Genomic DNA, 23,012 nt, shown 5'->3' on the forward strand with positions numbered 1-23,012 from the left:
TGTGGGAGGAAACCAGAGCACCCGGAGAAAACCTATACAAACACGTGGAGAATGTGCAAACTCAACACAGACAGTGACCCAAGCCGGGAATCGAACCCAGGTCCCTGGGGCTGTGAGACAGTTGTGCTAACCACTGTGCCACCTCCTGAGAAGGTAGTAGAACAAAGAACACTCCAAGTCTGCACTGACCATGCTGCCCAAATTAACTAAAACCCCCTACACTTCCAGGGAAAAGAACAAAGAAAATTTAAGTAGTGAAATTGTTTCACGTCTGAACAGCTTATTGATGTGATACCCCCCACCACCTCCCCCCCGCCCCCCACAGCCCCAGGACCTCCATGGGGAAAATCACTGATTGACCTCAGTATGACTCGTTAGTACAATAAGGCTCATTGGTAATTAACTCACTAGGTGATGCTTGTATACCGAGCCCTGTATAAAGCAGGCCCCTGAGTGGGTCCATTGATGTACTGTCCCGGTTGGGACCTGTTGTGTCCACCACAGACTTGTGGATTTCCTTTCTTTTATTTTCTGTAATAAGGCTCTGTTCCTTTACAGCTGGCTCCTGAGGTTATTATAGTTAGGGGGCCTCAAGGGCCCGTCGTATCGTTCAGGACTGCACTGATGTTTAGATGAAACCGCGTATTCAAGTATTAGTTGAGATGTTACAAGAATCCAGCAAAGTTCCAGGTTCAATTATCCCAATTTGAAAAATTCACACATTATCAGCTCAATGCAAATTCACATCTTGTTTTGCTGGAAGCTGAGCTTCTAACCTTTCAGTTGCTTGTCCAGTAGAATATTCAATACGCCACCATGATCCACCAACAATCCTGTGGTACTGTTTTAAAAACACAAAAAGCTGGATAATCTCAGCAGGTCTGACAGCATCTGTGGAGAGAGAATGGAGCCAACGTTTCAAGTCTGGATGACCCTTTGTCAGAGCTGAATCCAGCCTCAAATCATTGACTCTATTCTCTCTCCATAGATGCCATCAGACCTGCTGAGATTTTCCAGCATTTTCAGTTTTTGTTTCAGATTCCAGCATCCACGATATTGTTTTGCAGTTTAACACACTGATTAAAAATACTGTCAACTGTGTAAATAATTTGGAATGCATCACAGGAAGTGATGCAAGTGACATAGTATGTGATATAGTTGGAGCAGTGTTGATAGCACGTGTCTGAAGCAGTTAAGTTCAAGTTTATTTATCAGTGGCACAAGTTAACGTACATTAACACTGCAATGAAGTTATTGTGAAAATCCTCTAGTTTCCACACTTCGGCCCCTGTTTGGCTACACTGAGGGAAAATTTAGCACAACTGATGCACCTAACCAAAAGATGCTTTGGACTGTGGGAAGAAACCGGAGTACCCGGAGGAAACCCAAACAGAAACAGGGAAAATGTGCAGACTCTGCACAGTGTCCCAAGCCAGGCATCGAACCCAGGTTTCTGGCGCAGTGAGACGGCAGTGCTAACCACTGTGCCACCCCCAATCCTGTCATCTTCAATAAAGAACCCTTTGTTTCAATTAACAATCACTGTCAGAAGTGATTGGTGCGTTTGTGTTAAGAGCTAGTAACACAACAGCATCTGCTCCCACCCACAACTACACACACCCCCAATTTCTTCCCTTTATTTTGTGCAAAACCTGCGATCGGTTGATGGATCTTCAATTCATAAACTGCACTGTCAGGGTACACAGGCACAGTAACTGCTTGAAACCGAATCGAGGAGAACTGATTGATGGGCAAGACTGTCTGACTTCTCCCCAATAGTGAAATGCCCACCTAATGGACTGGCTCAGACCCCATGAAGTAACAGGCAGGCAGCGTTTTACTATTAAGAACACTTAGAACTCAATCTCTGAGATATAAGCAAAGCGGGGAATAGTGCAGCACGGGTGGCGCAGTGGTTAGCACTGCTGCCTCACAGCGCCAGGGACCTGGGTTCGATTCTGGCCTTGGGTGGCCTCAATTCCTGGCTTGGGTCAATGTCTGTGTGCACACTCGCCCCGTGTCTGTGTGGGTTTCCTCCTGGTGCTCCGGTTTCTTCTCAGTCCGAAAGATGTGCAGCTTAGGTTGCCCCTTAGTGTCAGCGGGATTAGCAGGGTAAATACGTGGGGTTATGGTGATAGGGCCCGGGTGGGATTGTTATCGGTGCAGGCTCAGTGGGCCGAATGGCCTTTTTCTGCACTGTAGGGATTCTATGATGAGTAATACCATGACGCATGCATCCCATTGCGCCAACCAAACCTCACTTGATGGAGCTACACTATCTGAATTCTGTCAATCTTCCCCACACAGGGCATGAATTGGACACAGGAGCATTCGCAAACATGCACAATATTGGTTAGAAGTCAAGACCATGCCTCAGCATAGAGCACCACCTCCTGCCCAGTTTGTGTTACTGCACCAAGTCTGATTTTTTCTTCACTCAGCTTGTTGCTTTGTAAGGTGTAGAAAATACAGAGAATAACATACAGGGAACATCAGCTGGGCCAGCAACCCGCTAGGCATGAAAATTGTAGATTTGGGGGCAGGAGTGGGACCATGCAGCCCCGAGAGCTTGCCTCGCTATTCAATGAAATCACAGTTAAATTGTACCATGGCATAATTTCCTGAGCTCCGCACCCCCTGATGCGCAAAAAAAGAAAGACGTTTAATTATTACAGAATAAAGGATGCGCGCGCGCATGTGGATTGGCCATGCTAAATTGACCCTTAGTGTCCAACAAGTCTGAAAGACATGCTGGTTACCTGCATTGACCCAAACAGGTGCCAGAGTTGGCGACTAGGGGAATTTTACAGTAACTTCATTGCAGTGTTAATGTAAGCATTATTTGCGACTAATAAAGAAAAACTTTAAATTCAAAGGGTTGTGGAGATTAGGTGGGGGGGGGGGGGGGGGGGGGAGGGCCTGGGAAAGATGCAGCGCCGGTGCAAAGCCGATGGACTGAATGGCCTTCTTCTGCACTGTAGAACTATGAATATTCCCCTGCTCATGTCCCACTCACCCTCTCCCCCCGCACCCGTTCTTAGAAGCTTAGAAGACTTTCACACTCTAATGCTGAACCGTGATGCCATTCATTGTCTCACTCTGCCACCTACTGGCTGGTCCAGAAAACTACATACAAAGTCTCACAACACCAGGTTAAAGTCCAACAGGTTTATTTGGTACCAAAGGCTATCAAGAGGCATTTACTACCAAGTAAACCTGTTGGACTTTAACCTGGTGTTGTGAGACTTCTTACTGTGTTTACCCCAGTCCAATGCCAGCATCTCCAATCCAGAAAACTACAGCCGAGAAAACAGTTTGTGTCTGTTGAGTGCTGATAGGCTGTGCTGAATAATTAGTTTAATAAGATCAGAACTTAGTTATATTCTGACACTGAAGGGTCTATTCAATTTCATTATCAGATTGTTTTCACATTCTTGGCTGGCTCTATGTTCTAAATTCATATCCAGTACAGTGGCAGTCATATGATTTTCTCTATGATTTTACGTCTGGATCACAGTGCATTTTATGTTCGCAGAAAGCCAAAACCACTACATACTGGGCAGTTTAAGTAACAAAAAGATACACTTGGAGAAAAGATTAAAGAACGAAGGAAAGAACATTCCTCCCCCAACCCCAAAATAACATTTCTGGAAGCATTCAAAAAAGATTCCATTTATCAATTTTCTCTAATTGCATTTTCATAGAACCCTTACAGTGCAGAACGAGACCATTCAGCCCATCGAGTCTGCACCGACAACAATTCCACACGGGCCCTATCCCCATAACCCCACATATTTACCCTGCTAGTCCCTCTGACACCAAGGGGCAATTTAGCATGGCCAATCAACCCAACCCGCAAACTGTGGAAAGAAACCAGAGCACCCGGAGGAAACCCATGCAGGCAGTCACCCAAAGCCGGAATTGAACCCAGGTCCCTGGCACTAGGAGGAAACAGCGCTAACCATTGTGCCACACAGTTGCACAATCAAGGTGGTCAGTAAAAATTGAGCTTCACTTACTGTCATTTATGAGCTTGTAGAGGAATGCAAAATGCGGGACCAGGAATATAAGATTATTACAAACAACTCCAACATGAGATTCAGGAAAAACCTCTTCAGAGACCGAGAGTCAGTAGGAAGTGGAACTCGCAACCACAAGGCAGGGTGGCACAGTGGTTAGCAATGCTGCCTCACGGTGCCAGGGGCCTGGGTTTAATTCTGGCCTTGGGTCACTGCATGTGCGGAGTTTACACATTCTCCCTGTGTCTGCGTGGGTTCCCTCCAGGTGCTCCGGTTTCCTCCCACAGTCCAAGGATGTACGGGTTAGGTTGATTGGCCATGCTAAATTGCCCCTAGTGTCAGGGGGATTAGCAGGTAAATTTGTGAGGTTACGGAGATAGGGTGGGATTGTGGTCAGTGCAGTTGCAATGGGCCGAATGGCCTACTTCTGCACTGGAGGGATTCTATGAAACTAAGGTGTATAGAACAAATGCATCTTAAGAGGAGCCTCAGTGCTGGAGGTAGCAAGGAAAGGAAGGATGTACTGATAGAGTTAGATAACAGGGGGTGGGAGGAGACTTATGGAGAGTTTAAGCCAGTTGGACCAAATGATCACAAGACTGTGCCATAACTTCTATGTAATAAAAGGAAAAAAAGTGGTACACAGGAGGATTTCTAATTTAAAAAGCGGCAATAAGTATGTGGAAGACTAACAACAAAAATCATTATTGGGTTTATGGAGGAATGCCTTTGTCTATAAATGGGGTGCAGGGTTAGTCGAAAGACAGTGAAGGAATGCTGTGAACAGCGAGTTAAATAGATACAATATCTTCTGCTTAAACTGGAATTATATGGCTCACGTTTCCAGTCTCTGGATGGTCAAAGAGAGCTCGCTAGATGGGAGGTGTGCATCAGGAGGCTGTGGAAGTCCTGACACACGGACATGTGTGAAATTTTCGTCGAGGAGAAAGTTAAACATAAGAACATAAGAAATAGGAGCAGGAGAAGGCCATCTAGCCCTTCGAGCCTGCCCCGCCATTCAATAAGATCATGGCTGATCTGAAGTGGCTCAGTTCCACTTTCCCACTTTCTCCCCATAACCCTTAATTCCCTTGCCTACCAAAAACCTATCTATCCGTGTCTGAAATATATTTAGCAAGGCAGCCTCCACCACTTCAACAGGCAGAGAATTCCAGAGATTCACCACCCTTTGAGTGAAGAAGTTCCTTCTCAACTCCGTTTCGGAAGCATGGAGTTCGGAAAGGCTTCGTCACCTGAGCTGACAAGAAAGGGCTGGATGGAAGCAGGTGGTTGCAAGAAGTGATGAAAGGAGGAGTGGGGAATTTGAAACATGGGGGAACCGCGCAAAGGAAAGAGAGTTTACTCGCCCAGGACAAGTTCAAATCCAGCCTTGTCAATGACGGCGGACCAATCAAAACTCACGTGGCAGTTTAGTGGTCTTACTAGTGTTGTTGAATCTTTGGATGTGTTCACGAGGTGGGGACATCACAGTCTGGGCCAGCATTTATTGTCCATCTCTAACTGCTATTAGCAAGGTGGTGATGACACGCCTTCTTGAACCTCAGCAGTCCATGTGTTGTAGGTACATCCACAGTGCTGTTAGGGAGGGAATTCCAGGATTGAGCAACAGTGAAAAAAGTGATATATTTCCAAGTCAGGATGGTGTGTGGCTTGGAGGGTGCATTGTAGGTGGTGTGTTGCCGTGCATCTGCTGTGCTTGTTCCTCTAGGTTGTAGAGGTTACGGTTGAAGGTGCTGTTGAAGAAGCCTGGGTGGTTTCATAGATGCAATTGTAGAATCCCTACAGTGCAGAAGGCGGCCATTTGGCCCATCAAGTCAGCACCAACCACAATCCCAGCCAGGACCTGCTGCGATGAATCTCATAGATGGTGGAGGGAGTGAATGTTTAATGTGGTGGTTGCAATGTCAAAGTAATAGAACAATTCGATGCTGGAAGGCAAAAAATCCATTCATTATGGGAGGAAATACATGAATATTCTCACTAGCAATGTTGGGCTAATGGATCGTAGATGTGTGGAGTGAACTGGATCCAGTATTGTCAAAAATATAAATTTCAAAAATATAGAAGATTGAATGTGTTCAGCAGTACTGAGGGAGATACTGAATTTACCAGATGATGATATGAGGAGGATTTACACATACAACCAGGATATTGGGACAAATTGTTTGGTGATTCAGATGGTGATCAGAGTGATTTCAATTGCTTCTAATGAAATTATGTCAAGTGGGAAGAACAAAATTGTAGAGTGCTCCATAAACGCTTTCACCAACCTGTCTAACTGCAGCAAAGCTTTTCTGCTTTTATATTCCATTTCCCTTGCAATAAACACAATGTTCCATTGGCCTTCTTAATCACTTGCTGTACCTACATGTGTACAAAACATCCAGATCCCTCTTTACTACAGAATTCTATAATCTCTCCACTTAGAGCATACTGCTTTTCTACTCCTCCTGCCAAGAGGATAAGTTCACCTTTGCCCATGTTATACTCAGTCAATTTTCTGCCCACTCACTCAACCCATCTGTACCCTTGGCAGGCTCCTCATGCCCTCTTCACAACTTACCGTCCTACTTTTCTTTTTGTCAGCAGCAAACTTAGCTACTCTACATTTGATCCTTTCTTCCGAGTCACAGATGTAGATTGCAAATAGTTGAGGCTCCAGCTATGATCCCTGCAGCATCCACTTGTTACAGCTTGCCAAGCCAAGGATAACTAATTTATCCCTACTTTCTGCTTTCCTTATTAGCTAATAATTCCTTTCTCCAAGCTATAATGTTACCCCCTACACCACTGGTTCTTATTTTTGTGTAGTAATCTTTGATGTGGCACCTTGTCAAGTGCCTTTTGGAAATCCAACAGTTGCCGTATTCAGGTTAAGTTTTTAAAAGGATTCAAGTTTTTCAATGAATGAGTGTGGGTTAGTGACCGGGCAGGAGAGGGTTAATCAGGTAGTCGGGAGAGGGGGCTAGAACTGCGTGTCACACTGGATTCCTGTGGCTCAGAATTCACTCCAAAGGCGCAAATTCAAGAAATATATTTTAATTTAGCAAAATTTACAAACAAAAAGAAGCTCACCTCCTCAATCATTTTATCCATTTCAACCGAGAGCTCCTCCTTGGATGATCCACTTTCCACCAGCATTCTTAGACGGTAACAATATTCACGCAGCTAGGGACCAGAAATTAAGTGAAATTAATCAATTGCAACAGTTACCACAAAGATCAAAAATGGGGAACAGTTGCATTTGTATAGGGCTTTTCAAGGCAATAAGGCATTAGTGCTTTAAAACCAGCAAATAGGGTACTTTTGGCAGTTTGGTCACTACTGTAATGGCAACCAATTTACACACAGCAAGTTCCCACAAACTTCCGTGCACTAATGACCAAATGGTTCGTTATTGCAATCTTGACTCAGGGACAAACATCGGTCAAGCACCCAGGATAACATGCCCATTCTTCTTCGAAATAGTACAACTTTTACATCCACCTGAGCAACAGATAGAGACTCGGTTCAATGTCTCATCCAAAAGACGCCATCTCTGGCAGTGCAACACTCCTGCAGTACTGCGCTGCTGGCAGCTTGATTTTTGTGATTAGTCCTGGAGTGGGACTTGAACCCAGAGCCTTCAGACTCGAGAAGCCAAAATTGGCATCAACTGGAACAAACTAAGTAAGGTTCAGATTTTAGCACTGCATTTCTCCGCTGTCCATTTAAGAACATTACAGACAGAATTCTGCGGTCCCTCCTGCCAGCGGGATTTTCCAGTCCCGCTGAATTCAATTGACTTTTGAATGGCTCGCTACATTGTCCAGCCCCGCCACGGTCTCGGCAAAGCTGTAAAGTTCCACCGCTTGAATAGCAATGGGCCATTCAGCCCCTTGGAAGTCTCCACTCCCCACCCCTTTCCCGTTGGTCATACTTATGTGATCATTACTTCTTTATCCCACCCCCTAAACTCTAAATAGGCCATCCAAATATCTTCACTGTTGAGGCCACATTGCATTGTGGCAGACTGGATGAAATTTTCCAATAGTTTTCTGACTGCAGTCACGTGGAACTTCTTTACGTTGACAGTTGCTCTATTCCCAAGATTTCAGCTCGGGATACATTTTGTACAAAACATGTGGGAAACCGTTCAGCAATTATTTTCGCTTATTCGTACCTTGTGATTTAGAACATCATTCATCGTCTTGCTGGCTTCTGAACTATGAGATTCAGGAAAACACTTCTTTGGCATAATTCCATGTTTCTCTACAAGGCAAGAAGAGGAATTTTTTCTTCCCATCTATGTCATTAATTCTGTTTAAAACTGAGGTCTCATACACGGAAACCCATAGAAGTCCTGCAGACGGAGGCCCTTCAGCCCATCGAGGCCGCATCAACAACAATCCCACCCCAGGCCCTATCCCCACAACCCCACACATTTACCCCACTAATCCCTCAAACCTACACATCCCCGGACAATTTAGCATGACCGATCTTTGGACCATGGGAGGGAGCCGGAGCACCCAGAGGAAATCCACGGGGAGAACGTGCAAACTTCGCACAGACAGAGCCCCAAGCCAGGAACGAACCCAGGTCCCTGGAGTTGAGAGGCAGCTGTGCTAACCAATGTGCCATCGTGCCGCCCAAGATGTACTTGATTATTAGAAATTTATAATAGATTTTCATTTAAATCTCGAAAACTGGTAAATAGGAATGGTGCAGTAAACAGCACAATGTTAAAACATGCAAAATATGGACACGACATTGCCCAATCAAGCAAAGCATCACCAGCAGGGCTTATGAGCTTCAGTTGCAAGTTCATCCTGCCAAGCACTGCATTTTACAATGATTGAGTTACGATGAAAGACACTAACCACGTTTATAAATGTTTCATATTTACAATGTCAGTTCTGACTTTATGATGCCATGCCAATGAACAAGTGCTAATAGTCACACGTGCACACCAACATACTGCGCCACCCATCTCCCTGACATAAGGCTTTCAGTTCCCATTCCACGATGTTTTCACAAGATGTGGGTGACACACAGTGGTTAGCATTGTTGTCTCACAGCGCTAGGGACCCAGTTTCACTTTCAGCCTTGGGAACAATTCCTGTCCAGTGTGAAGTTTGCGTGTTCTCCCCGTGTCTGCGTGGGTTTCCTCCGGGCGCTCCGGTTTCCTCCCACTGACCAAAAATGTGCAGGTTAGGTGGATTGGCCATACTAAACTACCCAAGATGCGTAGGTTAGGAGGATTAGCAGAGTATATATGTATATATGAGGATAGGGTCTGGGTAAGCTGCTCTGTTGGGGAGTTGGTGACAACTGAATGGCCTCTTTCTGCGATTCGACCTGGTAAATCTTTGCATTTCCGAATTTTTTCTTTTAACCTTGTATTTTATACTTTAATTGATCAAGTATATAATTCTGGGTTATTTGGTGAAAATAGGGTATCAGGAATGAAATCCCGATTTATAACATTGTTCTTACAGGAAATCAGTTCTGGCTTAAGGCACAGTTTTCATGAACCAACTGTATCACAAGTCCGAGAACTGCCTGTATGAACATGGTTTCACGTCCACTCAGTGCATCAAACATCTGTAGAAAATACTTGTAATAGGTTAAGTTAGATTTAATTATCACACTATAATCCTTCCTCTGAAAATGTGCTCATCTTTCTCCCTTTCTTCTATTTCAGATCTATGCCTCTTCATTCATCATGGTGAATTACTCAACTTTAGAATCATTGCATCCCTACAGTGCAGAAAGAGGCCATTCGACCCATCCAGCCTGCATCAACAACAATCCTACTCGGGCCCTATCCCCGTAACCCCACATATTTACCCCGCTAATTCCTTCAACCTACACATCCCGGGATACTAAGGGCCAGTTTAGCATGACCAATGCACCTAACCCGTACATCTTTGAACTGTGGGAGGAAACCGGAGCACCCGGAGGAAAATCATGAAGACACGGGGAGAACATGCAAACTCCACAGACAGTGACCCAAGCCAGGGATCGAACCTGGGGTCCCTGGCGCTGAGAGGCAACAGTGCTAACCACGGTGCCACCCTTGTGGGAACTGTTCTTATTGCTTCCTGGTTCAGTATGTCTCATGGTGCCACACAGTATGAGTTTTCAATTCTTGCTAATATGGACGATGTTGAGCTTGCTCAAACACATTTAAAATCGAACGTCATGAGGGCAGCAGAGGGTAAACTTCAGTCCCACTGGTCTTGGCTGTGATCTGACACAAATCAGGAGTGGTAGGTCAGTCTGCTAATACAGTGCCTCCCCAAAGCCAATTATCCATTTCTTTCCCCCTTACTTTCTCCCCTGCACGAGGCTTTGTCCTGTGATAGCAGATTCTATCCCCATCACCAGATGATAATCATGTCTATTTCAAACAAGAAAAAGCAGAATCTTACCAATGAGATTGACAAGCATTCCCCACTGGCCTCCGTCATTTGTGGGGTTCGATAGCAGGAACTGCGAAAGTCTGCTATCTGGGAGTTCTGTATCTTTGCCGGTTCTCTGAGCAATCTCAACGAATGCATTCAAGAAGTAATAGCAACGCTCAATCTGTGGAAAGAGAAAGGCGGATGTTCAGAGTTCGTATGATGCCTCAATGTCACAGGTTTTCATACTGGCCAGAGTAATCATATTGGATACAGTGCCTTGCGCATTCCCTGTCTTTTCTGTGTTAACTTAGTTATCGCATTCCACAGTCACGGCACTGTTTCCCTTTGCCTTGCTAACACCAACTCAAAGTAGAAGAGTTATCCGAATGCTGGGATCTCGTGGCGCAGAGTAAATGTCCCTGCCTCCGAGCCAGAAGCTCCAGGTTCTCGTCCCACTTGATGGCCAAGGAAGGCGTGTCCATAACACGGCCAAACAGGTCACTATTAATCTGTCAATCTTTTCCAATACATGACAGACAGCAAGAGCGGGCCTGAAAGAAAAACCAGAGCCTCTACCATCACTATCCGCAGCTCCATTTAAAAATGCACGTTGCACCACCGCCACGTGGATACTTGCACAAGATTCTCCCGAGTGTGCAAACATTCGCAGGGAGGAATGTCTGCAGAATATCCACTCCCCAAACAAAAAAAACTACAGTTCAAAAGCATTAATACAGATCACCAGAGAAGGAAAAAGAATGCTTCAAATTGATCTCCACAGCGCTAATGGAACGGATTCGGAAAATTGCAAATAATATGAAGGGATTAGAGTAATGTACACCGTAAAATCAGCACTGAATGTGAATTGTAATGTTAATCCAATCTTAGTCTACCAGATTGATTCCAGGGATGAAAGGGCTGTCGTATGAGGAGCGGTTAAATAGCTTGGGGCTTGTAGTCACTGGAGTTTAGAAGAATCTGTGGCACGGTGGTATAGTGGATAGCACTGCTGCCTCACAGCACCACGGACCCGGGTTCAATTCCAACCTCAGGTCACTGTCTATGTGGAGTTCTCCCCTGACCTGCATGGATTTCCTCCAGGTGCTCCAGTTTCCTCCACAGTTCAAAGATGTGCAGGTTAGGTTCATTGGCCAGGCGTAATTGACCCCAGTATCAGGGGGATTAGCAGGGTAAATGTGTGGGATTATGGGAGTAGGGTGGGATTGTGCTCGGTACAGACTTGATGGGCTGAATGGCCTCTTTCTGTACTGTAGGGATTCTATGAATGAGGGAGGATTGGATTGAGGTATATAAAATGCTACGGTAAACATTGAACAGATGTCCCCCTTCGTGGGACAGTCTAAAGCAAGAGGTCACCGATTATAGAGTGAGGGAAGGTAGGTTCAAAACTGAGGAGAAACTATTTCCCTCAGAGGCTTGTGAATCTGTGGAACTCACTGTCCCAGAGTGCAGTGGAGGCAGAATCAATCAACAGATTTCAAGAAAGAGATAGATATGTTTCTGATGAAAAGCAGATAAAGGGCTATGGAGAGCAGGCAGGAAAGTAGCGGAGACCAGAAAAAGATCAGCTTTGATCAAGTTAATTGGCAGAGCAGGCTCAAAGGACTGAATTGCTTCTAGATCTTATGTTCCTGTGTTCCCAACACCCCAGTTATTTGTGCAAAACCTTCAGCATCACTTCTCTTGCCTCAAGTACCTGCAACATTTCACATAGACAGATGGTTCGAAAAGCAAACATTTGACAGGTCAAAGAACTTCGAGGTAACACTCAACATCACATCCTGGGTTATCGTGTACGGATTCAATATACTCAGGCATATAAACTATGCATTATACAAAGTTACACTTCACACCTTATATCAACCAGTTTATCCCGCCCCTTTCGAAAGCAATGATACACTTTATATGTGCACAAAATCTTTTCATAGTACCTTATCCCAGAAGAACAAGTAGGATTGACTGAACTCAAATTCTTCAATATTAAATTCCTTCATCAACGGAAGCCGGATCACATTAAGGCAGGAGAAAATCCAACATCGCCCTGGAAATATATAAACAGTAAGTTAATATGAATGATCCTGAGTGGTGGTGGAAGGTGGACGAGGAAGCAAAAAGTAGAAAACTGCTCTTTCGTTGCAGTGATTCAATCCGTCCATCAAGGATAGGGGGGGGGGGGGGGTGGGGGGGTGTCAATCAGCAACTCTGCTAATTGACCTGGGGGCAAAATTCAGAACGAGAATCATCACAAAACCACTAATCCCATCCCACTGCGGCCAGTTCCAAAGTGTTATTGGTCGGGATTGAGTGCAACATTTGTGCCTACCCGTCTCAATCAAGTGTATTTAGGTTACAGGGAATTCAAGAAAGAAATTTTTTTTATAAAATGGAAGTCCCACACTCTGCCTAGATTATTACAAAGATCTAAGAAAAGTACAGCATGGGAACAGGCCCTTCCGCCCTCCAAACCTGTGCTAATAATGATATCCTAACTAAACTAAAAAAACTTCTGCCCTTACTCAGTCCATATCTCTCTATTCATTTACCCATCCAGATGCCTCTTAAACAGTGCTAATATGCCTGCTTCCACCACCTCCTCTGGCAATGGGTTCCAACCATCCACCATTCTCTGCGTGAAAAACATCCCCTGCACGTCTCCCATAAACTTTCCCACCTGTGCCCCCTTGTGATTGACACTTCCGCCCTGGGAAAAAGCCTCTGACTATTCACCTTGTCTATGCTTCTCATCTGAGGGGAGACACTTATCAGGCCTTCCCTCAGCCTCTGTCTTTCCAGAGAAAACAATCCTAGTTTATTCAACCTCTCCACATGGTCCTTGAGACCAGGCAACATCCTGTTGAACCTTTTTTTGCACCCTCTCCAAAGTTTCCACATCCTTCTTGTGGCGTGCCAGAACTGCACGCAATACCCCAAATGCGGCCGAACCAAGGTTTTATATAGCTGCAACATGATTTCCCAACCCTAGTACTCAATGCCCAGGCCAATGACAGCAAACATGTCATCTGCCGTCTTAATCACCTTAGCCACTGTGTTGCCGCTTTTAAGGAAGTGTGGGCCTGCATGCCCAGATCCCTCTGTATGTTAATGTTCCTATGGGTTCTGCCATTTACAGTACAATTCACACCTAAATTTGATCCTCCAAAATGCATCACCTCGCATTTGTCTGAATTGAACTCCATCTGCCATTTCTGTGCCCAAGTCTCCAATTTATCTAGATCCTGTTGTATCCTCTGACAATGCCCGGCACTATCAGCAACTCCACAAACCTTCGTATCATCCGCAAACTTACTAATATCTCGGTTGAACCTGCCTCCACCACGCTTTCAGGCAGTACATTCCAGCTGCAAACCACTCATTGTGCAATGAAAGTTTATCCTTACAGTGCCATTGCTTCTTTTGCCCATTACCTTAAACCTGTGCCCTCTTGATCTCCATCCCTCCACCAGTGGGAACACTTTTTCCCCCACCTACTCAGCCCAGACCCCTCAAGATTTTCTATCAAATCTCCTCTCAACCTCCCGTGCAATTGGTCAATTAATTTCTTCCTTTATTTGGAATAAGAAAACATCCAGGACGCAAAGCATATCAACAAAGACTCAAGCATTTCAGTAGCTTTCAGTTTCATTACTGGTCTGTTAATATTTATTTGCTGCTTCATTCAGACCTGGCCAGTTTAGCATGGGGTCAATTGGAGGCAGTCTCCTGTCAGTTGAAATCGCTGCCTGTTCTGTTGTGGTCCTCTGTTACTTCTTTAACCAAGTCACTTTTCTTCAAGCTGTTAGACACTCACTTAAGATTTGGACCCAGTTCATAACACACTCTGGGTTACAATCTTTATGCAGCCCTACTGATGCAAATCATTTACTGCTGCCTTAGTTAGGACAGTGTTGCCTTTTAAAACCCTCTAAATTATATATTGATAATATTTTTGCTTCTTTCGACTCTCTTCCTTGGAAATATAATCTTCCCCATGCACACTTCATTCACTGCTTACAGATCAAGGATTTTATAAGAACATAAGAAATAGGAGCAGGAGTAGGCCATCTAGCCCTTCGAGCCTGCCCTGTCATTCAATAAAATCATGGCTGATCTGTCGTGGCTCAGTTCCACATTCCTGCCCTCTCCCCATAACCCTTAATCCCCTCGCTTATCAAAAACCTATCAACCCGCGTCTTAAAAATATTTAGCGAGGCAGCCTCCACCACTTCAACGGGCAGAGAATTCCAGAGATTCACCACCCTTTGAGTGAAGAAGTTCCTCCTCAACTCCGTTCTAAACCGCCCACCCCTTTATCTTGAGGCTGTGCCCCCTAGTCCTTACGTGCAAAAAAAATTGTTCCGTTTCCATCATTGCCCTCCTTAATCAGCAATTGATATTATAGTGCAACTAAATGCTTTTGTTGGGGAATTCATTTTCAAATTGGGATTATAATTCTTCTGGAACTCTTCAAGGATGTAATTAGTAGAGTTGATGAAAATGCAGAAGTCGATGTGGTTTATCTGGACTTCCAGAAGGCTCTCGATAAAAATCCCATGTGAAGAGATTAGCATGTAAAATTAAAGAGCGTGGGATAGAAGGGGATGGAAAACTGGTTGGCAGACAGGAAACAAAGCGTAGCAAAATCACAAGTCTTTTTCCAAGTGGCACAAAGTGACTCGGGGCTACCGCAGAGATCAGTGCTGGGACCCCAGCTATTCACTATTACTGATTTAGATGAGGGAACTCAATGTAATATCTCCACATTTGCAGATGACACAAAGCTGGGTGGGAGGGTGAGCTGTGAGGGGGACAAAGAGATCCTTCAGTGTGATTTGGACAAATTGAGCGAGTGGGCTAATGAATGGGCAGATGCAGTATAATTTAGACAAATGTGTGGTTATCCATCTCAGTAGAAGAAACAGTAAGGCAGATTACAACTGAATGGCCATATATTAGGAGAGGGGAATTTGCAATAAGACCTAGGTGTCCTTGTACACCAGTCACTGAAGGTAAGCAGTGACAGGCAGTTAAAAAAGGCAAACGGTAAGTTGGCTTTCATAGTGAGAGGATTCGAGTACAGGAGCAGAGCCTTAATGAGACCACACCTGGAATATTGTGTGCAGTTTGGTCTCGCTGTCTGAGGAAGAATGCTCTTGCTTTAGAGGGAGTGCAGAGAAGGTTTACCAGACAGATTCCTGAGATGGTAGGACTGATGCACAAGGTAAGATTGAGTCAGTTAGGATTATATTTGCTGGAATTCAGAAGAATGGGGGGAGATCTAGATAGGGTAGATGCAAGAAGGATGTTCCTGATGGTGGGGGTGAGCAGATCCAGAGATAGCAGTCTGAGGATACATGGTAAACCATTTAGCACAGAGATGAGGAGAAATTTCTTTATGTACAGAATGGTCAGCTGGTGGAATTCACTAGCACAGAAAGTAACTGAGGCCATTGTATGTTTTCAAGCAACAGTCAGACATAGCTCATGAAATGAAGGGGATCAAAGGAAATGTGGGGGGGAGGAAGGCAGGATCAGGCTAGTTAGTTGGCTGATCAGCCATGATCCTAATGAATAATGGAGCAGGCTCAAAGTGCCAATTGGCCTCCTTCTGCACTTAGTTTCAGTTTCTATTATAACCGCTACAGTGACTGGGCTTGCAGATAAAAGATCACAGGCCACTGCATGTGTTGAGATAACAGAGAAAAGTGCTAAATCCGCACTGACAATAAGTCTGCTCAGCATTCTAACATAAAAATCTGTGACAAATTCTGATGAACCGCAACTGGGGTGATCAAATCAATGTACAACATCCAACTGAGTGATTCAGTTAACAATCTACAAAACTGACAGCAAAAGTTTTCAACTGAGGAGTAAGCTAAAGCTGTGTGGTTCGGACAAGAAAATCAGTCAACTATTGTCAATGTCGGATCAAGTCCTTAAGATTTTCTTCATCTGTTATCATGCAAGGTGGTTGTAAGGCCATGATGGTGGAGTGCACATTGTTCTTTACTGACTAACTCTTTAATCCAAGTCATAGGCCAACAACATGTCGGTGCGCCAACACCTGAGCAGGAGTTTAAAGAAAGGAGCTTAGACCATAAAATGAAACCCAATAATGATCACAATTGGGGGTTTTCACAGTAACGTTAATGTAAGCCTACTTGTGACTAAATAAATAAACTTTAAGATTAGCTACGGCACCAAATGGAAGGACAGTTAGGAAAACATTGTTCTGACAGGCAATGGAAAAAGCTGCTCTAAGGGATTGCAATGTGCTACTCCCAAACTAGTTCCTTCCTCCTTCAAACTGGTAGATCACTGTGTAATATGGTGCATCAGGTAGGCCTCAAGTCTGACCACAAGAATGTAGTTGAGGTAGCTGCTCTCAGTGGCAACAGTGGAATTACAATTGCTTCCATTCCCTGGGAGGAATAAGAAGCTGAGAATGGCCACAGCTTCTTCCTCGATACAACTATGCACTGATTCTAATGGAAAGTGTACACAGATCAGTACAAACACAAAGAGGCTACTTAGCTGATCAGGCCCACACTGCTGCTTTTCTCCAGGTGAACTACCACCAGGATCTGCTTCCAGCTGGCCAGCAGAATCGATAATACCAGGGAGAAACACAGAAACACTGCTTTTCAGTCTGATGTCCAAACACTTTCTAAACTAAAACAGCAACCAGTAGCCCAAGACTGAAAATGAAAGAACTTTTGTCACTTGGATCGTCAAGCATTCTTCCCCCCATAATTCAGGATCATAAAAAATAGAAAGTTCCTGATGCCCAGAGTAAAAATAAACAAAACCCCATTTAAACCACTGAAGTAGCAATAAAAGGACTTCTAAGCAGACAACTTGACAACAATGAAAAAAGGCCTGCTTACAAACTGCAGAGAACGTGATTTCAGAAAGGAAATACATTTCTTAAACAGTACACTAGTGTCACAACACCCTTATCCCTGTAACCTCACGTATTTACCCTTCTAGTCCCCCTAACAGAGGGTCAATTTAGCATGGCCAACCAACCTAATCCATACATCTTTAGGACTGTGGAAGGAAACTGGAGCATTTGGTGGAAACCTACTCAGGCACAGAGAGAACATGCAGACTCCGAGATTGGAGCTGAACCCAGATCCCTCGTGGTTTGAGGCAGCAGCTTCAAACAATGGCACATGAAACAGCACTCTACAATCTAATCATCTGTTACCTTTTAATTCTCCAGTGGCTCTCCAAAACTTGCACCTGTTTATTGTTGGCCAATGTAAATAATAAGACCATAAGACATAGGAATAAGATTAGGCCACTCGGCCCATCGAGTCTGCTCCATCATTCGACCATGGCTGATTTTTTTTCCTCATCTCCATTCTCCTGCCTTTTCACCATAAACCCTGATCCCCTTATTAATCAAAACCCCATCTATCTGTCTTAGAGACACTGAATGACCTGGCCTCCACAGTCTTCTGCAGCAAAGGGTTCCACAGATTCACCACTCTCTGGATGAAGAAATTCCTTCTTATCTCTGTTTTAAAGGATCGCCCCTTTAGCCTGAGCTCATGCCTTCTGGTTCTAGTTTTTCCTATGAGTGGAAACATCCTCTCCACGTCCACTGTATCCATGCCTCGCAGCATCCTTTAAGTTTCAATAAGATCTCCCCTCATCCTTCTGAACTCCAACCAGTACAAACCCAGACTCCTCAACTGTTCCTCATACGATAATCTTCCTCTGCCTGCCACAAGTCCTTCTAATTTTGAAGAACTTCAATGTTCTCCTCATCAATTGCAACGAAAGTGTGCTCCAATTTCTCAACTCTTCATAAACGTAACCTCTTGTACCTAGTAGCATCCTACTAAAATCTATGGCTGGAATTTTATTGTCCCACTACAGGAATTGGTCCATTAACCTTGCGCAGGATTTTACAATTTCAGGATGAACGAGGCTGTAAAATCCCACCCTTTGTCTCCACTGTTTTTATAAACATACCATTAAAAGCCTCATCATTGTACCTCAGAAACGTTGCACGTGTATAGAGCAAAAAACAATGATGTTAATTGGCTCATACATTCACTAACTAAACAGGAGTTGCACAGTGTTGGGGGTAGGGATGGGATTAGTATAGATTCACAACCAAATGTTAGAGTCACGGTGTTTTCCTACTTCAGAATAGTTGATTGGATGATAATTACCTGTATGTTTCTGGTTTGTAACTGGCTTTCCTTCTGCAGGGATGACATGCTTGAATACATGCGATGTTTCTTGAACGACTTGTCTCTGAAGGTAGGTTTGCAGAAGATCACCACTGGTTGCCACATTCTGGGCAAGATTATAACGTGGCTCAGCCTGGAATTTTTTGGTGAAAGCTGCCGCCTTTTCTGGACAAAGGCCTGTGACGATAACCAAAAACAGCAGCCAAATTGAATTACAGACATTCGCATTAAGTTCTTGCTCAAGTTAACAAGCACTGGTTATATTCTGTCACTTAATCTGATCATCACTGGCTAGAATTATGAAAACGATGTGAAGATTGCACAAGCAGTGTCTTGGAACCTCCCTCGAGCAGGAATTAGAATGCTTAAATCATGTTTGGGTAATTGTTTGCAATTTTAAACATCTTTTAGTGACACACGCCCACCATGAATGCGTACTGGGGAAGTTTAGATAAGATCAGTGGATCATGAAGGATTTGCTAACAGTACCAAAACTGTTACTGTTTGTTTTTGTCAAACAAAACCCTATCCTGGGTCAACTTATTTGTACCTTTTTAATCAATTAGCTTGCACCTAATTTAATTCCTCCATAATACTGAACTTCAGCAGGACTCAGCTATCTGTTATCCAATTTCACTTTGAGCGCTTGTTTAGTTTTTAAAAAAGGAATAGTATTAGGTTTCTTTTAGGAAAGAGTAAATTTAAAAAAGAACTTATAATCAGAAAACTTTGGGCTTAATAAATAAAAACTATCTGGAATTAGGAATCTACTGATGACCATGGAGCCATTGTCGATTGTCAGAAAAACCCATCTGATTCACTAACGTCCTTTGGAGAAGGAAATTTGCTGTCCTTACCTGGTCTGGCCTACATGTGACTCCAGGGCCACAGCAATGTAGTTGACTCTCAATTGCTCTCTAAACAAGGGCAATTAGGGATGGACAATAAATGCTGGCCAGCCAGCAATACCCATGTCCCAAGAAATAATTTAAAAAAAAATTAGCAACCCATTTTTGGAATTCCAAGTAAATACACACATGCACCATCAAAAAGTAATCACGACAATTTTGTGAAATTTGCAACCTTGCTAGATAGAACATAAGAACATAAGAAATAGGAGCAGGACTGGCCATCTAGCCCTTCGAGCCTGCCCCGCCATTAAATAAGATCATGGCTGATCTGTCGTGGCTCAGTTCCACATTCCCGCCCTCTCCCCATAACCTTTAATCCCCTCGCTTATCAAAAACCCATCAACCCGCGTCTTAAAAATATTTAGCAAGGCAGCCTCCACCACTTCAACGGGCAGAGAATTCCAGAGATTCACCACCCTTTGAGTGAAGAAGTTCCTCAACTCCGTTCTAAACCGCCCCCCTTTATCTTGACGCTGTGCCCTCTAGTCCTACTATCCTTTCTGAGCGGGAACAGTCTCTCCACCTCTATCCTATCCATCCCATTCATCATCTTATATGTCTCAATGAGATCTCCCCTCATTCTTCTAAACTCTAACAAGTACAAGCCTAGTTTATTCAGCCTCTCCTCATAGCTCAACCCCCTCAACTCCGGTATCAGCCTAGTAAACCTCCTCTGCACTCCCTCCAAGGCCAAAATATCCTTGCGTAAGTGCGGCGACCAAAACTGCACACAGTACTCCAGCTGCGGCCTCACCAATGCCCTATACAGCTGCAGCAAGACCTCCCTACTTTTATATTCAATCCCCCTCGCTATGAAGGCCAGCATCCCATTTGCCTTCCTGACCACCTGCAGGCTGGGTTTTTGCGACTCATGCTCAAGGACCCCGAGGTCCCTCTGCACCGTCGCCTGCTGCAGTTTTTCACCACGTAAGTAATAGTCCTTCCTACCATTATTCCTACCAAAGTGGACCACCTCGCACTTAGGAGCAGAAGGTTGTGGAATCAGATCTATAGCCTTATCTGGGGCCATATTCTTATCCAGCAGGTCCGTCCAGGACAGCTATCTTGCAAAACTGGCTTGTGCATTACTAACAACTTCAGTGCTTTGTCTCTGATGAAACAAATTCACCTGTTTGCACACAAGATAAGAGAATAAATACCTTTGCTTGTCTATGTGACTGCAGTTGGCTGCTATGGACAAGCAATGTGTGAAAAAACATGTAGGGAATGGCACAATGTTTAGCACTGCTGCCTCATGTTACCAGGGACCTGGGTTCAATTCTCAACTTGGGTCACTGTCCGTGCAGAGTCTGCACGTTGTCCCTGGGTCTGCATGGGTTTCCTCTGGGTGCTCCGGTTTCCTCCCACAGTCCAAAAAAAAACGTGTTGGTTAGTGCACCAGTCCCAGCTCTCCCTCAGTGTACCCAACAGGCACCAGAGTGTGACGACTAGGGGATTTTCATAGTAACTTCATTGCAGTGTTAATGTAAGCTTACTCGTGGCACTAATAAATAAACTTTAACTCTGCAGCATTCCCAACTTTCCTCCCATATTTTGGAATTGATCTTCAGCAGGGAAAGGAAGGGATGAGAGATACGTCGGATTTAATTGGACATCACCCTAAAAGTTAATAAGAAATTGAATGCTGACATCTAACGAAGCAAAGAAATCAAGTCAAGTGACATAAAACATTACCTGAAGCGCATGGCCAGCTGTAACTCATTGCGGGATACTGTGTAATATTAAGGTATTAAGTGACCTAATGAAACTAATTCAGACTGTGGAAATATGGAGCAGGTCCTTCGCTTTAAAAAACACAGTATTCAAAGAACAAGAAAATTACAGCACAGGCCCTCCAAGTCTGCACCAACCAAGCTGCCCGATTGAACTAAAACCCCTATTCTTTCCGGGAACCGTATCCCTCTATTCCCATCCTATTCATATATTTGTCAAGACGCCTCTTAAAAATCATTGTGTGACTTGTTGAGACATTTGACAGATACCTTTTAAGTCAGTGTAAACTATAATTTAGAAATTCTATCCATCTAAACTAGTTACCACGATGGTTATGCAAGGAATAGTTTAAGCTTTGAGACGTTATTGTTTGTATTTTATTCAAAGCTCATGCAAATCTCTACACCTACTATGAATTATCAAATATACTAATGCTTCTATTAATTCCCAAGCATACATGACCATGTAGCAATCTGGAAGATCATGTGTAGGCCTTCTTTCATTCTCACCACCACTAGCAAGTAAATTGAAGTGTCAAAGTGCTGGTCGCACAATGAAAATTACCCATTTGGAACACTGCCCAGTTTAGGTAGAGAGCAGCGTAGTAGAAAAACATGGAAATTATTTTATGAACAAGCAGAGGAGTGATATTTGTTCCACTTCATGTGCCTTTTTTTAATAAAGGGAAAAGAACAAGTCTGGAAAATACAGCTGCATGAGAAGATGATGTAAGGAGAGTCATCCCACATAATTGATCTGGGTACACACACACACACACACACGTGTAACACATGCATGTGTGCGCACACACACACACGTATATCATTACTGGAACACTACATGAAACACCACTGCCCTGGCAAACATCACTCTGCCACCTATCTACTGACTTGCAACAACACACAAAATGATAGAAAAAGTTCACAGTGCCTCCCCTACTTGCCAATCTATTCGGCCCACCCAAGGTAAAGTCTGATTTTGAAAATTCCTCCTACAGAGGGCTTCAACGCAAATTCCGCCTGGACAAATGAATGAAAATCATTGGACATGACAAGCAAGTACCTGATTTCAAACCCAACGGCTACCTGGTTTCAACCTTCCAAGGAAAGTGTGGACCACCCTCAACGGGTTCAGAACCAGCCATGGCTCCTGCCTGGCCGACCTCCATAGACGGGGCATTAGTACCAGCCCCCTATGTGCCTGCGGGAAAGAGCAAGCTATACACCACAGCATTGAAGAATGTTACTGAAATGTACAGTTGTACGGTACCCAGCCCTGTGTCAGACAAACGGTTGTCACATTAAGATAAGTCTCTAGTTTCCTCAAACCTTCTCCTTGTCCTCATCATCAGTCGGGCAATCTCTAGGAATCAGGAGGGCCTTATCTCACATACCGGCACTGGTTAGATGGTCATTGACTTACCTCATGAACAGGTCAAGATCTCATCTCGCTTAACCTGATAGCAGATCCAAACTGAGGGTCAAACTTCTGAGGGTCAAATGTCCTTCGCTTTCTGGGTATCCTGTTCCATTTTTTTAAAAAAGCGTTGGAAGGCCCAGGATTTGTTTTTTGGCAATTCTTGGCCAGTCATATTCTGAGTCACCACATCCAAACCAGTACGTAGTGAACATTATCCCCATGGGATCCCTGTTAGGAATGACTCACTGTGGTTTAGACCACCACATGCCCTCAAGCAGAGGGCTGATGCCCTCAACA

The 23,012-nt window shown here is 44.2% G+C and overlaps 1 protein-coding gene across 1 annotated transcript in view; it reads right to left on the bottom strand.

The window, feature by feature from the left end:
• blmh (bleomycin hydrolase) overlaps positions 1 to 23,012 on the bottom strand; it is an 88,747-nt gene that overhangs the window by 64,309 nt on the left and 1,426 nt on the right. Inside the window, exons 2-6 of the mRNA XM_080210743.1 lie at positions 18,631 to 18,828; positions 12,379 to 12,488; positions 10,454 to 10,607; positions 8,203 to 8,291; positions 7,116 to 7,208 (exon numbers count right to left, since the gene is read on the bottom strand). Coding sequence (XP_080066869.1) covers positions 7,116 to 7,208; positions 8,203 to 8,291; positions 10,454 to 10,607; positions 12,379 to 12,488; positions 18,631 to 18,828 — 644 coding nt within the window. The remainder of the gene's footprint in view (positions 1 to 7,115; positions 7,209 to 8,202; positions 8,292 to 10,453; positions 10,608 to 12,378; positions 12,489 to 18,630; positions 18,829 to 23,012) is intronic.

The sequence above is a fragment of the Carcharhinus amblyrhynchos genome, chromosome 23 (genome assembly GCF_965287045.1).
Source record: "Carcharhinus amblyrhynchos chromosome 23, sCarAmb.v2.hapA, whole genome shotgun sequence".
In the NCBI taxonomy this organism is placed as follows: Eukaryota; Metazoa; Chordata; class Chondrichthyes; order Carcharhiniformes; family Carcharhinidae; genus Carcharhinus; species Carcharhinus amblyrhynchos.